The following is a 14,959-nucleotide window of genomic DNA, read 5'->3' on the forward strand; positions in this document are numbered from 1 at the left end:
AACCGGATCGGTTCCGGTCGGCCTGCTGATTGTGCCTCTCTCTTTCTCCATCCATCTCTCTCTCTCTCTCTCTCTCTCTCTCTCTCTCTCTCTCTCTCTCTCTCTCTCTCTCTCTCTCTCTCTCTCTCTCTCTCTCTCTCTCTCTGCTAGCGACCCCCAACTGCAGATAGAGAGAGAAAAAATAAAACACAACCGAAAATTTCTGCTTTTACAGTATCTTGTTGCAACTCTGAGTTCCAAGCTCATATCGGTGCAATCTGTGAATCATCAAGTAACATAACGATGCTGTTGGCCACTCCGGCATATATTCCAAAAGAAAAATCAGAGTACTGAATTACTGATAAAAAATCACATATATACACTACTGCAGCAAAACTATTCTGGAAGACGGTAAGCAGCAGCATTCAACACCTCGACCTTCTCTCTATGATGTCTCAATGACTGAAACAGCTGCCAAAAGGAATTATAATTATGTCTCTTGTTGTTGTGGGAAGCGCCGGTGTGTGTGTGGTCGGCCACAGAGCACACCGGACCTGTGGTGGGAGTGAAGTCAGTTTAGGTATGATTCTACTAGTACCTTCGCTAACACCAGCACAACACAAACCTTGCATTGGGCAGCTCATCGTGTCTGCTCACCCCGCTGCTGCCGTTCTCATGGTGCTGGCGGCAGCGCTGCCCTCCAACCCCGCCGCAGCTTATCGGCCAGCTCAGCCACTACATCAGCAAAACCGCTATCACCGGCCAGGTTCTTGTCCTCCCCGGTCTCATCGCCGTGGCTACCCGCGTGTGCGTACAGCTCTTCGCCGCGCACGTCGCTCCAGTTGGCGCGGAAGGCGGTGTTATCGAATGCCATCCAGCGCGTGTACCGGTACTGCAGCGTGCGCATGCTGTAGCCCATCACCGTGATATTGGCCAGGTGCGGCAGGTCGCTGTTCTCTTGCGGCTGATCGGCTGGGCGCGGGTACTGGCTGAACGCGGCCGACTTCCACTTCTGCGGAGCGGCATCCTCCCCGAGCGCTGGCTTCAGTAGCGGCGCAAAGCTGGCACCCTCCGTGCACAGCAGTACGTTACTGGAGTCTTCCGGGCACGTCGACGGCGTGGGCAAGCCGGCAAGGTCGGCTACGGTCGGGAACACGTCCACCAGCTCGACGAACTCGCTGACGAAGCGAGGTGCGGCGAGTTCTTCGCGCGAGTCTGTGACCCCCGGCACTCGCACGATGAGCGGCACGCGCACACCGACTTCAAAGTTGTTGAACTTGGCCCACTCTGCATGTTCTCCCAGTGCCCAGCCTGCACAGATAAACAACATCCGTTAGACCTTTCCTACTACAAGTGGCTAATCGAACTACAGTAACACTTGTCCCCAACGGAAACCACCTGTCCTAGAAGACCATTGAAGCTAGCACCAACGAATGCTATTTCCAGTCAAATGACCCTGGATAAGGAGACCACCTGGTAACTGAGACCACGTTTTGAAGGTCCCTTGAGCGGTCGTCTTGGACAGGTTTCACTGTATGCACAAAATGAGCATTTAAAAAATGTTGCTATAAGTATTGTGCAGTATCCGCCTCCATGATAGCCCCTCCCCCCCCCCCCCCCCCCCACACACACACATAGCCACACAGTAGTGACAGCACAATCCATCCGAGAAAACAGAGCTAGCAGGATCACAAGATCACAACACACACCGTGATCGCCGATCAAGGTGACGATTGTCCGGTTGCGCAGACCAAGCGCATCCAGCTCATCCAGCACCTTGCCCAGCATGGCATCCGTGTAGCTGGCAGCAGCGTGGTAATGCTGACGGATCTTCAGCTGAAAGTCTGCAGGCAGCGGTCCGTACGGGAAGGAAGCGTTGAGCGCAATGACATCCTCTCGCCGTCGTAGTGACGTCCATGGTTCGTACGCTACCGGCGGCATGCCAAGCGGAAGGTTGGGATCGCTGGGAGGTGCAATCTTGTCCAGCGGGTACAAGTCCAGGTATTCTGCAGGAAACTACACACATACACACGCACGCACGAACACACCCACTACAGATGAGCTAGATTTCTGTTATTTATTTCATTCATTTATTTATATATCTCCTGGCTCGCCGTAAATAGTGAGAATGAGATGAAGGGTGGCAACCAACCATGAATACCTACATGGTGATTTGTACATGTATGCAACAATCTATAGACAGCCATGTCAAGTGAACCCAAAGGCCTGAAAATGCGTGTGTGTAGGGGGGGGGGGGGGGGGGGCAAAGTAATCTCGTAGATTGGCCAGCTTTGATACACGTTTTTAAGCTCACCTTGAAGGGAACATGTGGCTTATGGAATCCGACACCCACAAAGAACGGCTCCCTAGGGACAGGATCGCCCGTGGGTAGCATGCTCCGCGTGCGGTCTCCAGGGCCTTTGGCGATCTGCCTCAGCAGCGACACGGCATAGTCAGAGCTCTGGATGTCAGGCAAGGATCCTCCGGGCATTGCACTGATATTGCGAATAGGACACAGCAGGTTCATGTGTAGCTTCGAGTCAGGGCCAGAGCATACCTGAATGAAAAATGGAAAAAGCTGGGTTTGAAATGGAGCATTCACTGTGTACACCGTGGGTGGATGTGTTCTATCGCCGGCATACAGTAGTCAGGGTGTCAGCTGTGCCTGTGCCTAAGGATGAGTCCGAATTTCAGTGGCAACTTCTGTACATGCACGTGCAGGTGTGGTGGCAACTGCGTGTGTGAGCATGTGTGCACACACATACACACACATACACACACGCACACACACACACACACACACATACATCACTTTACCTTGGCTTTAATACTCATAAAAAGGACACACTTCAGGCTCATTACAAACATCTTGAAAGTTGTTGTCTTCACAAGTATACTTTCAAGCCTTCTCGTCAGGTGAAATACAGGCAAGGGAAAAGGAACAGGAACAGTGGATTAAATACTTTCAAGATGTTTGTAATGAGCCTGAAGTGTGTCCTTTTTATGAGTATTATCGCATTTTTGTCTCAGAGGAAACTGTTTACCTTGGCTTCCTTGTACTTTTGTGTCGGTGGGTGGTATGCCGGTACAGACCAACTCAACGGATAATCATCTGTATGATTAGATGCTATACCTGCATTGGGATATTGTACATGTGTGCAGTGTGTGCAATGTACACGGCAAACACAACCGAAACAGTTGAGCGAATGACAAGTGCAATCGCTTATCACACATACACACACACACACACACGCACACACACACTCATACCCCACCTCCTCCACACACACACACACACACACACACACACACACACACACACACACACATGCACACACACACAATGTTCGCTTGGCCAATTTTGTCTACCTCCCCTTTTATGTTGCTGGCCAGTGCTTTGTAGTAAAAAAATAAATAAATAACCCCCCCCACACACACATGTCCCGACACCAAAACAAACGCCTTACCCGGGTGAAAGACCTTGCCGATGGACGCCGCAAAGTAGCCGTTCTCCTTGAAGTGCTGCGGCAGCGTGGTGAAGTTGCCCGCTGCCTGGCGCCAGTACGAGTAGAAGTCATACAGACGCGTCGTGTCCGGACGTCGGCCGGTCAAGAACGACGTACGACTCGGTGCGCACACGGCCTGCTGACAGTAGGCACGCTCAAACACCACGCCACCGTCCGTCGCAAACCTGTCGATGTGCGGCGTGCTGACACCCGGATAGCCGTACACGCCCAGGGCCGGTCGTAGATCGTCCACGACAAGGAACAGAACGTTCATGCGCTCCTCGGCCGCCGAGTTTTCCCCGCCTGCATGAGCGCCGGCTAGCGTGCATAGCAACAGCAGCAGAAGGGCTGTACCGCTGCGTTTGATCGTCACCGGCTCCATGATCCTTGTCAAACGACGCTGTGCCGTGCTGCGCTGAACTGTCCTTGAGAGACGGGGGGTATTGTAACCCTAGACCGCAGTTGATAACACTCAGCCAGGACAGTCACCGAGTGCTCCAGACTAGGCTACAATCTCCACTGATGACGTCACACACACGACTCACGGATGGTCATGTATGATGTAGCCAAAATGCAGATCAGATCGAGCTCAACTTGTTTGCCCAGCATTCCCGAATCCGATTATTTGCATGAGGCAGCAGTCTGACATAAATCCAGAGCGACTGACCACCTTCGAACTAACTAACTTTTTAACTTCGCCCAGTGCGAGAATCGATCAAGCGCTAGTGGTTCAAGCCTGCGGTTATGTGATAATCCTGGCGACCAGAGCTAGCTCCGGCATCGTTTTCATTCATTACGGACACTGTCACAATACTAACGTTAGCGACTGTCCTGGCGACATGTCACGGCGATCTCGCAGCACGAGCCAGAGCGGTGGGTTGGTGGACTGGAGAGTGGAGCTAGGAGCTGGATCATGGAGGCGCTAGCGCTGACGAGGCGCGCTAGAGCATTCTCCGCGCTAGCTATGCACTCTCTATGGCTACTGCAGAAACCTGAGAAGGTCCTACCAGGACCAGTGCTGCCTGCCGTGCTGTGTGAAGCGATAGCGCGTCGAGCTAGTAGAAGGCAGATCTATCCTGACATTGGCAAAAATACAAAGATGCGAAACAGAACGCGCGAAACAGAACTCTCAGCCCCAAATAAATCGAAAGAAAAAAATATTGTACGACGCCTTGACGACTTCATCACGTGCATGAACACGGTCGTTTCCACAGGCAGCACTGCCAGCACGGCAGCAGCGCAGTGGCTAGGCTCGCTATCGATATCGTGGAGTTTGACAGAGACACGCGCGCGCAGCGTTGACGGACCGGACATGTCGACAGCAACAGGGTTGGAAACTATGTTATGTACAAAAACTGGGAAGGCGGTGCAGTGGGCACTTTATCAAGCCATTCTGCGGCATTCAAGGGTAGCCACTGAGTTCTATTTTCGAAAAAAGCAATTGAAACTGAAGTCAGAAGAAGCAACAAGTCAGCGAATGGATGGTAGTGATGGCCGCCGTGGCCGCCTCAAGCGAAGCCACCAACCCGGAGCAAGACGATGTTGACGACCAAGAAAGGTAAGTAGCTTTGACATGCACCATACGGACTGTGAGAGGCAGCGGCCTAGCCCTAGCTCCTTCGTCGTCCTTACCAGTGTCGCAGTCTTCACAATCACACTATTCACAGTCTTGTTTTGGTCTTTTGGCTTTTGCTGCTGTCTGCTGAGTCTAGTCGACGTGAGCCTCTTTACTTGCCATTCATAAGGTTCATGAATTTCTCTCGGGACTCCAGCATGCTGGCCACACTTCAGATCTGGCATGCTGATGCCGGCAGTAATCTGCATGCTTGCTAGATTTTGTCCAGGCTAGGTGGGAGTATGAATAATGTCACTGTGTGTGCAGCGCACGCTTTCACCTGTTCACGGTGGTGTGATCCGCGTTCCTTTCTGTTGTGTTTTCGAAATTTGGTTCCGTGCTGCAGTTACAATCCTCAGTGGGCCTCCGAGGTCGACGACCGTGGCAATGTCTTCTTTATAGAGCCCAGCACACCAGGTAGTGGCGTTGTCAGCGGCAGCGCACTGCGCGCTGGAGGACTCTACAAAACACCTGTCGGTAACGGTGGTCCGCGTCGCTTGCGTCGTTCGCCGCTCAGCCCGTCGCAGTCGCTCAGCTACGGCCTAAGTCTCTCCGCTATTGGCGGGGCACAACGCGGGGATACTGTTGCTGCGGCTGCTGGACATGCATCTGGTAGCTCGTCCGGCGCTGCTGCTGCTGGCACCAGCGCGAAGACTGGCCAGGCAGCGGACGGCGAGAAGCGCAGCAAATTGAAAGCAATGTGGAAGAACTTGACGGGCCAGCGCGGCCGTGGCGGCGCGGCGCACAGCACATCCGGGCCCGGAGTGGATAATGAGTTTCACACAAGCTCCAGCAAGAGCATGCCCGCAGCGCAATCGCACCAGGCTAATCACGGTAACAGTTTGAATACTGCCAGCGGCATGCACGCTACTGGTGGTGATCCTGTTCAGCAGCACGGACCACAACGTAAACCAGGTCTGGCCGGATTGAGTGAACACCCCACTGTTGGTAGTAGTCTGGAGCATCATGCACACGAAGTACAGCCAACAATGACCACATCCAAGCTAAAAACAGTGGTGAAAGTTACCGTGAAAATGCCCAGCGATATGTCTGCCAAGACCGATGGGGATATGTCGCTGAGGTTGCTCGGTATCACGGCGGAATGCAGACCGAGAGTGCCGTCGTCGTCAGGTCCAAACGGTGCAGCGTCAGGGACTAGTCCTAACTTACCACGTCACACAGCGGCGGCGAGAGCAGCGGTGGAGAACACGTTGCTGGAGGACACGTCGGATGTTCTCGTCATCACGGCCATTGCACCGGGCAGCCCGGCTGCCTCTGCTGCTGCGAGTGGCACAGCACGACTGCAGACTGGTAAGCCAGCACAGACGCATGTGTTCACATACGGCTGCACACACGCACATACACACACACGCGTGCGCTCACACACCATGTACCACACACACATACACACACACACCATGTACCACACACACACACACACACACACACACACACACACACACACACACACACACACACACACACACACACACACACACACACACACACACACACACACACACACACACACACACACACACACACACACACACACACACACACACACACACACACACACACCTTTGGACCTTTGGAAAGCCCATCGCCGAAGGCGATGATAGCTATTAGGCGAGGCAGTAGTTCTTGTGTCGGGATAAATCATTCGGACGGCGAAAGTCGCGGCCGCAGACACAGACGAACACTCTTGGTTGGGGCTGGCTTGGTGGCTTCCGACGGCTACGTTCGCGCCAGTCCCTCCGGTCCTGAGCAAGGTGGTACCATTGCGCCTCCGGGATACCGGTCGCACGCAGGTCTGAAGCTGCCACATCTCTCCAACGACGCTTGGGTCCATGGCGGGGCCGCGTGTTAGTACCCTCCGCAAACAGGATCTGCTTTGGCAACCTGGTGCCATCCATCCTTGCGAGGTGACCAAGCCATCGCAGGCGATTCGCACGAATGGCCTCCTCCAGCGAGGCTGGCATGCCGCTGCGCTTCGCCAAGTCTTCACTTGACAGGTGTTCCTGCCACTGCTGGTCTCGGGTAACACTCAGGATCGTGCGAACACACTGTCGATGGAACGTGTCCAACCTGCGCAGGAGGGGTGCCTTCAGCGTCCATGTCTCAGAACCATACAGCAGCACTGTAAGGATCACGGCCTGGTAGACCTGACGTCGGATTCCAAGCGACAGACCCGAGTTCCGGAAAATTGGTTGGAGGAGGCTACCAAACGCCCTCGATGCCTTGGCGAGACGAGTTGTGACTTCGGCATCCAGCTCTCCATCGTCGCTGATCGTACTGCCGAGGTAGGTAAAATCGCTGACCACACCGATCACGTCACCAGCACTCCCAGGCACCACAATATCAGCACGGATGGCACTCGGACCGACCGCCAAGAACTTCGTCTTCTGCACACTAACAGTCAGGCCCCAGCCTGACGCACACTGCGTAAATTCCTTCACCATCGTCTCCATGTGCTCGTACGAAGTGGTATACAGGGCAGCATCATCCGCAAATAGCGACTCCGACACGGATAAGTCTGTGAGTCTGTGCTTGGCAGTACGGTCGCCAACCAACTTGCGGCCGATACGATGTTTCATCGGGAAACTAGGCACTGTGGATGTTGAGCGCCAGTGTGCAAGGACGGCAGAGAAGTAGAGGTTGAACAACATCGGAGCCAGGGTGCAACCCTGGCGTAGCCCATTCTCCACCCCAAAGCTGTCAGACTGACCACTACCCACTCGAACAGATGCCATCATACCCTCGTGAAGAGACCGGATCACCTGAAGCATGCGCGGAGGCACACCGAGTTTCTGCAGGACCAGCCAAAGCGCTGTTCGGGGGACCGAGTCGTACGCCTTGCGTAGATCCACAAACAAGACGTACAGATCAGATTGATGTTCAATGGCTTTCTCGAGTACTTGGCGGGCAGCAAAGATCATGTCGATGCACACACACACACACACACACACACACACACACACACACACATATGCACACACGTGCACGCGTGGCCATGCGCACGCACATACACACACGCACGTGTGTGTGTGTGTGTGTGTGCGGATATTGACATCCGTTGAGAAGTCAAGCAGCCACAGGGCGCTGGCCTTGCAGCCGCGAGCACTGCTGGTCCATTTTTGCAGTGTGAACATGAACTACATCGCACATGTGCATGTACTAGCTAAAAGCAGTAAGGGCGCCGGCCCCGGTCATGATCCCATCGGATTTCAATGTCCACGGCAGTAGATACACTGTGTGCTCATCAGTCTACAGCCACACCAGACTCTGTTCACAGTAGGACACCTGTCATGAATGAACGTTGCCTCATGTATACATGTACAACGATTTTACAAGCCGGGACAACTGTATGGCGAGAATCGAGGCATCGGTGATGGGTGTAGGGGTGCTAGTTTGCTGTGGCCGGTGGCGTTGTGCATAGTGTTCTCCCCACTGTGTGTCTGGTGCTTGAACTAGTACCTCTCTGCAGTGTTCCTCAAGGCGCTTCCCGACGGTTCTCTCTTGTTTAGAAGACCATGGATATAACATACTTCTTCTTTTTGTATTGTACAAAAGACCATGGATATAACATACTTCTTCTTTTTGTATTGTACAAAAGACCATGGATATAACAAACTTCTTCTTTTTGTATTTTTTAGAAGACGTGCACCTCACCTGTAGTAAGGGGTTGTCGCAAAGTTTTCTGTCGTCCCTGAATCGAACATGTTCATTTCGTACTCAGACCCCCTCCCCTCCCTCTGAAACGAACACAGCTTGCTATGCTGGACGACGAAAATCGCATGCATGTACATGTCATATGTACAGTGTCGGTCGACTTGCGATTTTGACTCTCACCCCCTCCCCCCCAAATGAATCATGTTCGTTTCAGGGACGACAAAAAACTTTTGCGACGACCCCTTAAGTATTCGATCTATGTTGTCGCAGCTTGAAGTGTCGGAGGCTAACATGGCATACATGCCTGTTATTCCTAACTTTTGATGCTTGTCTAATGTTTATGCAGGTGATGAGATACTGCAAATCAATGGCGTGAACGTCTCAACACGTAATATATCGACTATCCTCGCTGCAGTCGCCTTTTACAAGGAGGTGAGTGCTTCTTACTTTGCTACTCGTTTCTCGCGTTAAATCCGTTCTCCTGTTTTAATGGCTTGATTGGCCACTGAGTTTGTATGGCTAAGGGTATTGCATATGTGTGTGCATTGGATTCATGTGCATAGAAGGTGGAAGTATCTCGGGTTTCTAAAACACAGGAGTGGCAAGATACGAGTACTTGCATGAAATCATCTTGTCAGTTTTGTGCCATTTTGTCGCACTCGCTGACTGTATAAGATCTGGTTACGTAGGTGGACAGTTAGTCATAACTCGTAACATTTTGTCCTTCTTCTTTTCACAACAAGCTGGTTTGGTATTACCTATTGGAAGGCATTGGTGTGTAACTGTGTAACTGTGTGTGTGTGTGTGTGTGTGTGTGTGTGTCTGTGTCTGTGTCTGTATGTGTGTGTGTGTGTGTGTGTGTGTGTGGTGTGGGCGTACATGCGTGCACGTTGGTTGCCGGCTTAGATTGCAATGCGCGTGCAGCGCGACGTGTCCCTGAAGGCGAGCAAGATGAGCAGCACGTCCACCAGCAGCCAGCACCTGCTGTCCTTGATGCGCGGCACTGGCGCTGGCGGTGGTGGTGCCCGTCGCCAGTACTCTCCGTACAACGCGCGCACCAAGGACGCCAGCGCCAGCGGCAATAATGATCAGTTTGGCTCGCGCGCTCCCAACATCGCCGTCAAGCCCAAGGTCGCGCTGCACGGCCTTATGTATCTAACTCTGGGCAGTGGCAGTGGTGCTGGTAGCAGCTCAAAGAATGATGAGGCACTGCATATGGAGGTAAGCGACAGTTCAAAGAGTTGAGTATGATTGCGAATGTATTCGATCGCAGGGATTCACCCCATGTTTGCTATTGCAATGCAGCCCCAACCAAGCCTTGGTCGGTGCTGATCTGGCCAAAACACATGAAACCACATAATGTACTGCTTTAGAACTTTTTTTTTTCATGCTTTCCCATCAGATGAATCAGAACCAATTACCGTAAAAGCCCGTGTATAGGCCCCGGGCGTATAGAATAGCAGCCTCGATTTCCTGGGCGTATACTTGGAATTGGGATAGCAGAAAGTATTGGGTATCAGTACTTGTACATGTACTGGTGTTTCCGGCATACCTGGGCGTATACATGGGCATGGGCGCTATTTCGAAACAAAAGTGTTGACTTCCCCTGACTGGGCGTGTACGCGGAGGGTGGGCGTAATTTCGAGTGGGCGTATACATGTACAGGGGCTTTTACGGTAGGGAAGTACAAGTAAAGCCAAGTAGTTGTAGTGAGCATTGACATGAAGTAGGAAAACTATGTTTCTTTCACACACATGGTTGACTTACAGCTGTGAAAGTGGAATTTCGAGCCCCAATTCGGCCAAAATCGGGCTTTCAAAAGCCAGCGGGCATGTTTTGGAAGAATGGACTGTAGCGCATGTACTAATCATAGTTTTCTCGCACAGTGAAGCAGACGCTAAGTCTCTGCTGCATATGGTTTGTCTTTGCAGGACATCCTCTATCATTTCCCGCAGTGCACCGCTGCAACGGCAGCAAAGAAGAACGGCGACGACGAAGAAGGGAACGACGGAAAGCGGGACAGTGCCGGTGGTCGACACGGGCAGACTGGGCAGTCTGCACAGTGGTCTCCTATAGATCACCTGGTGTCGATCCGTGGCGTGTTCTTAACCCTGTCAGATGTCTTACAGCAGGTGACTGGTACCAGCACTAGCAGGTAGGCATGGACCCAAGTATTAGCACTGTGTGCATAAGGCCGCAACCACACTACGTAAAAATCACAGTACAAATTTTCATGCATATCTCAGTACAAGTCGGTACGCAACCACACTACACTTTTCGATCTGCATAGATGACGTTTTCACGCAAACAGCACGTGACGTTGTCGTACCAAAGCGTGTGCCATGCGCTGGAAAAGACCGGGAAATTCAAAAACAGTGCTGATGCTGATGCTATGTACGACGACCAGGTACAAAAACAAAGTTGTGCACAGGAGGTGGAGCGCGAAAACGACGAAAACGACAAAGGTGACTTTCTACAGGGGTGCGCCAGTTGCTGAAAACCTACAAAGCGCATTTTGCATTTCGCACGCGTCGGCATGACGATTTCTACTGTAATGCCGTTTGTACGTGATTTTGTACCTAGTGTGGTTGCAGCCTAAGCTCTATGCATGTATGCATGTATACATAAGCTCTATGCATGTCATTGTCTACCCATCGGCACAGGCATGACGGTCCCTCTTCTGTGCTGTCTAATCCTCATTCTTTTGTATGACGGTACAACTGAATAGATAGGAATGAAGAATGGGTATTGGACCATGCAACGGTGATGAAATGAATAGCAGCATTGTCACTTTATCCGCCTCCTTCTCCTCGCCAGTATGTGACGCATTGAAGTCAAACAGCAGCCCATGTTGCTTTGACCCCAGTGGACTCACTGGTGCAGTGCAGAGCAGATTGCTATAGGTCGACACCTGTTAGCTTTGAGGACGACAGCATGTTGAGACTGTCTGAAGTGACTCTAAACATGAAATTATCAAATTACCAGAACTTGCTTGGAATCCCACTATATGTCTAGTACAGCTATTGTGCAGTTGGTCTGTAGTCCTTCTCTACTGACTGTACGCATGGACATGCCAAGTCCAGGTTGCTGTACACGGGTATGATGTTGCACTCTTTTGTTACAGCTCATTCCTGGTCGTTGACGGCAAGCCCATCCACGTGGGCTACCTGCAGCTCGGGGAGAATCTGATGGTGTTGATGCTACCGGCTACGAGGTAGGCTGATTTTCCACACGTGTACAATGGTGCTTAGTTAAATCCAACCCCTGGCAGCTTGTAAAGCTGTTATCCAGGGGATGGATTTCTACTAACTTATTACTAAGTGTGTGAAGTGGTGCTGGATGAAATCCAACCCCTGGCAGCTTGTAAAGCTGTTGTCCAAGGGATGGATTTATACGAAGTGTGTATAGTGGTGCTGGATGAAATCCAACCCCTGGCAGCTTGTAAAGCTGTTGTCCAAGGGATGGATTTATACTAAGTGTGTAAAGTGGTACTGTACTGCATGAAATTCAAGTTAGCGACTAGCGACATGGACGTGTGAGCTGCGCTTGTGGGGTTGTTGTGTGTAGCTTTGTTTCTTCCTGAAAGGTGATGGACCCCTAGCAGAAATTTTGGTCCAGAATGGCAGTGCCATGTGCCTTGAAATCCTCCAGTGGCAATGTTATCTTATGCGGGGGTTGTTTCTTGTTGTGTGTGCGTGTGTGTGTGTGCGTGTGTGTGTGTGTGCGTGCGTGTGTGTGTGTACAATGTATGTGTGTGTGTTGTCAGTGCACCACTCTTCTACCTGGACTGTGTGATGGAGGACATTGATCGGCTTCTGACGATCACGTTCGGATCCATTCATAGGTAGGTGGATGGATACATGTACTGTACCAGCATTCGAACTGAACCATTGTACATGACTTGATTGCACATACATCGAGGCAGCATCGCAAGTACATGTATAACACGGTTCTTTAGGTTTCATCCGATTATCAGCGTCACACGTGTGTAGCCCTCATGTTATGAATGTGGTAGCCATCAGTTTAGTTGGTGTGACCTTGACCAGCTACAATGGACTGGACCAGTTACAATGGGCTGGATCAGTTACAGTGGGCTTGACCAGCTAGAGTGCGCTGGACCAGTTACAGTGCGCTGGACCGGTTACAGTGGGCTGGACCGGTTGCAGTGGGCAGGACCAGCAGTGGGCTGGGTCAGGTATAGTGGACTGGACCAGCTACAGTGGATTGGACCAGCTACAGTGGATTGGACCAGCTACAGTGGATTGGACCAGCTACAGTGGATTGGACCAGCTACAGTGGATTGGACCAGCTACAGTGAGTTGGACCAGTTACAGTGGGTTGGACCAGCTACAGCGGGCTGAATCAGTTACAGTGGGCTGGACCAGTTGTAGTTGGTTGGACCAGTTAACGTGGGTTTGATCAGCTACAGTGGGTTTGACCAGCTACAGCAGGCTGGACCGGTTACAGTGGGCTGGACCAGCTACAGTGGGTTGGACCAATTACAGTGGGCTCAGCCAGCTACTGTGGACTGGACCAGCTATAGTTTCTTTGACCTGATGCAAAGTGGGTACAGCACACCTAAATGTCCCGGTGCACACATGTGTGATTTCTCCACTGTACAGTGCATTCACAAAGAAGCGACACAAGGAGCGACTTGACCAGCTGTTCTCGCTGATATTCGAGCGGCTGCTCAGTCGCGACCGGGATGGCTACCACCATGTTACAGACGCACTGCATGGCATACACCGCCTGCCGATACCGTTTGAAGTCCAGGTAGGTTTAACAATTATGTATATACTCTAGTATGGGTTGTTGCTTTGAATGGGAGCGTGCCAGCTGATGTTCTTTGCAGAGAAGAGGCTCTGTCGAGTCAAGTATAGCCGGTTGTTTTAAGGCGCTTGCTGTCTCGACTCCTGCTCTCAAAGTCTTGCTGGGTTGGTTTGGTGTTTTCTCTCTGCCTTACTCTCCTGTAGAGTAAGATCAGCTCAGTGCTGAGTGAACTGGAAGCAGACGACCACAGCATACTGGTAAGTAGCTGATGTCACAGTGGAACTGTGTGTACAGGTAATAAGTTAATAACCTGTGCCAAGCAACCACTGCAGCACGTGACCATTCACCTGTGTTTAGAGACCATTCACCTGCGGTTGAGACCATGTACCTGTGTTTTGAGACCATTCACCTGTGTTTAGAGACCATGTACCTGTGTTTAGAGACCATGTACCTGTGTTTAGAGACCATGTACCTGTGTTTAGAGACCATGCACCTGTGTTTAGAGACCATGTACCTGTGTTTAGAGACCATGTACCTGTGTTTAGAGACCATGTACCTGTGTTTAGAGACCATGTACCTGTGTTTAGAGACCATGTACCTGTTATTGTATCATGCATTTGCACAGTTTACAGTCCATTCAGAAAAAATGAACTTCTAGCTTTTGGCCATAAATGGGTCAAACGTTGAGTTTTTTTAGAATTTTTTCTGCAATCCCATATGGAATCCTCTTCCAATTATGTTTCTGAAGTTTTTTTGTCCAAAACGCAAGCCATAGCAAGAATAGGATTTCGGCCAGGTTTTGCCCTAAAAGCACTGAATTGGGAAAAACCATCAAAATCCAGGCCGTTTGACCCCGCCTGCAACAGTGCATTCTGCGGTTCGAACCCCAGTTCAGGCACCCTTTTTGGACCCTTTTTCAAATTTCAAAGTTCGCAGCACTGCACTGTGTACGATGAAATCACGAAAAATCGCCAAATACGGGAGCTCGCCAGAGCCAGGACCCATCTTTTTATGAATGGACTGTAGTCCCTGGTAGCTCCGCAACAATCAACCTATATGTTCCCTGTGTGTGTGGGTGTGTGTGTGTGCATTATTGTTTGATGTGATGCCATTGCTTTAGGATGAAGTGCTGTACATGCGACGACCCTTCCTCATTCTCGGTTCGTGCTTGTTCTTCAAGGTGAGTCTAAGCTTTGGGGTGGGATTGTGTGCCATCACTGACGCGAGACTTAACATTGTCGGACCTGGCTTTAATCGCCTCAGCAGTTGTTCCAACATGTCTCCGTACATGCTTTTCATTAAGCTCCCCCCCCCCCTCTGTGGCATTTGCTATACATTTTCCCGTGACAATGCTTGTGTATCCTGCCTGTCTGACTCCTTTAGTTACAAAGAAAAATTTAGAAAATATAGAAAACAG

The 14,959-nt window shown here is 51.2% G+C and overlaps 2 protein-coding genes across 2 annotated transcripts in view; one reads left to right on the plus strand and one right to left on the minus strand.

The window, feature by feature from the left end:
* Positions 1–182: 182 nt before the first annotated feature.
* Positions 183–4,650, minus strand: LOC135816415 (iduronate 2-sulfatase-like). Its single transcript, XM_065329660.1, has 5 exons — positions 3,447–4,650; positions 3,024–3,112; positions 2,294–2,536; positions 1,689–1,995; positions 183–1,290 (listed from the first exon to the last, which is right to left on the minus strand). Exons 1-5 carry the CDS (start codon positions 3,865–3,867, stop codon positions 653–655), a joined length of 1,698 nt encoding a protein of 565 aa, XP_065185732.1. The 5' UTR covers positions 3,868–4,650; the 3' UTR covers positions 183–652.
* Positions 4,651–4,899: 249 nt separating this feature from the next.
* The window catches only part of LOC135816336 (protein inturned-like), a 36,010-nt gene continuing 25,950 nt past the window's right edge, over positions 4,900–14,959 (plus strand). The window contains exons 1-10 of the mRNA XM_065329656.1: positions 4,900–5,043; positions 5,447–6,411; positions 9,119–9,204; positions 9,679–9,993; positions 10,704–10,927; positions 11,897–11,986; positions 12,539–12,616; positions 13,395–13,545; positions 13,746–13,799; positions 14,663–14,722. Coding sequence (XP_065185728.1) covers positions 4,967–5,043; positions 5,447–6,411; positions 9,119–9,204; positions 9,679–9,993; positions 10,704–10,927; positions 11,897–11,986; positions 12,539–12,616; positions 13,395–13,545; positions 13,746–13,799; positions 14,663–14,722 — 2,100 coding nt within the window. The 5' untranslated portion in view covers positions 4,900–4,966. The remainder of the gene's footprint in view (positions 5,044–5,446; positions 6,412–9,118; positions 9,205–9,678; positions 9,994–10,703; positions 10,928–11,896; positions 11,987–12,538; positions 12,617–13,394; positions 13,546–13,745; positions 13,800–14,662; positions 14,723–14,959) is intronic.

This window comes from Sycon ciliatum, chromosome 1, assembly GCF_964019385.1.
Source record: "Sycon ciliatum chromosome 1, ocSycCili1.1, whole genome shotgun sequence".
Classification (NCBI taxonomy): domain Eukaryota; kingdom Metazoa; phylum Porifera; class Calcarea; order Leucosolenida; family Sycettidae; genus Sycon; species Sycon ciliatum.

Bases quoted from the DNA above. Each gene is read 5' to 3' on its own strand.
- LOC135816415 (XM_065329660.1), bottom strand. From the start codon at position 3,867: ATGGAGCCGGTGACGATCAAACGCAGCGGTACAGCCCTTCTGCTGCTG. The intron at 3,113-3,446 runs GTAAGGCGTTTG...ATCCCAATGCAG, and splicing joins CGGCAAGGTCTTTCACCCGG to GTATAGCATCTAATCATACA. The intron at 1,996-2,293 runs GTGAGCTTAAAA...GTATGTGTGTAG, and splicing joins AGCCACATGTTCCCTTCAAG to TTTCCTGCAGAATACCTGGA.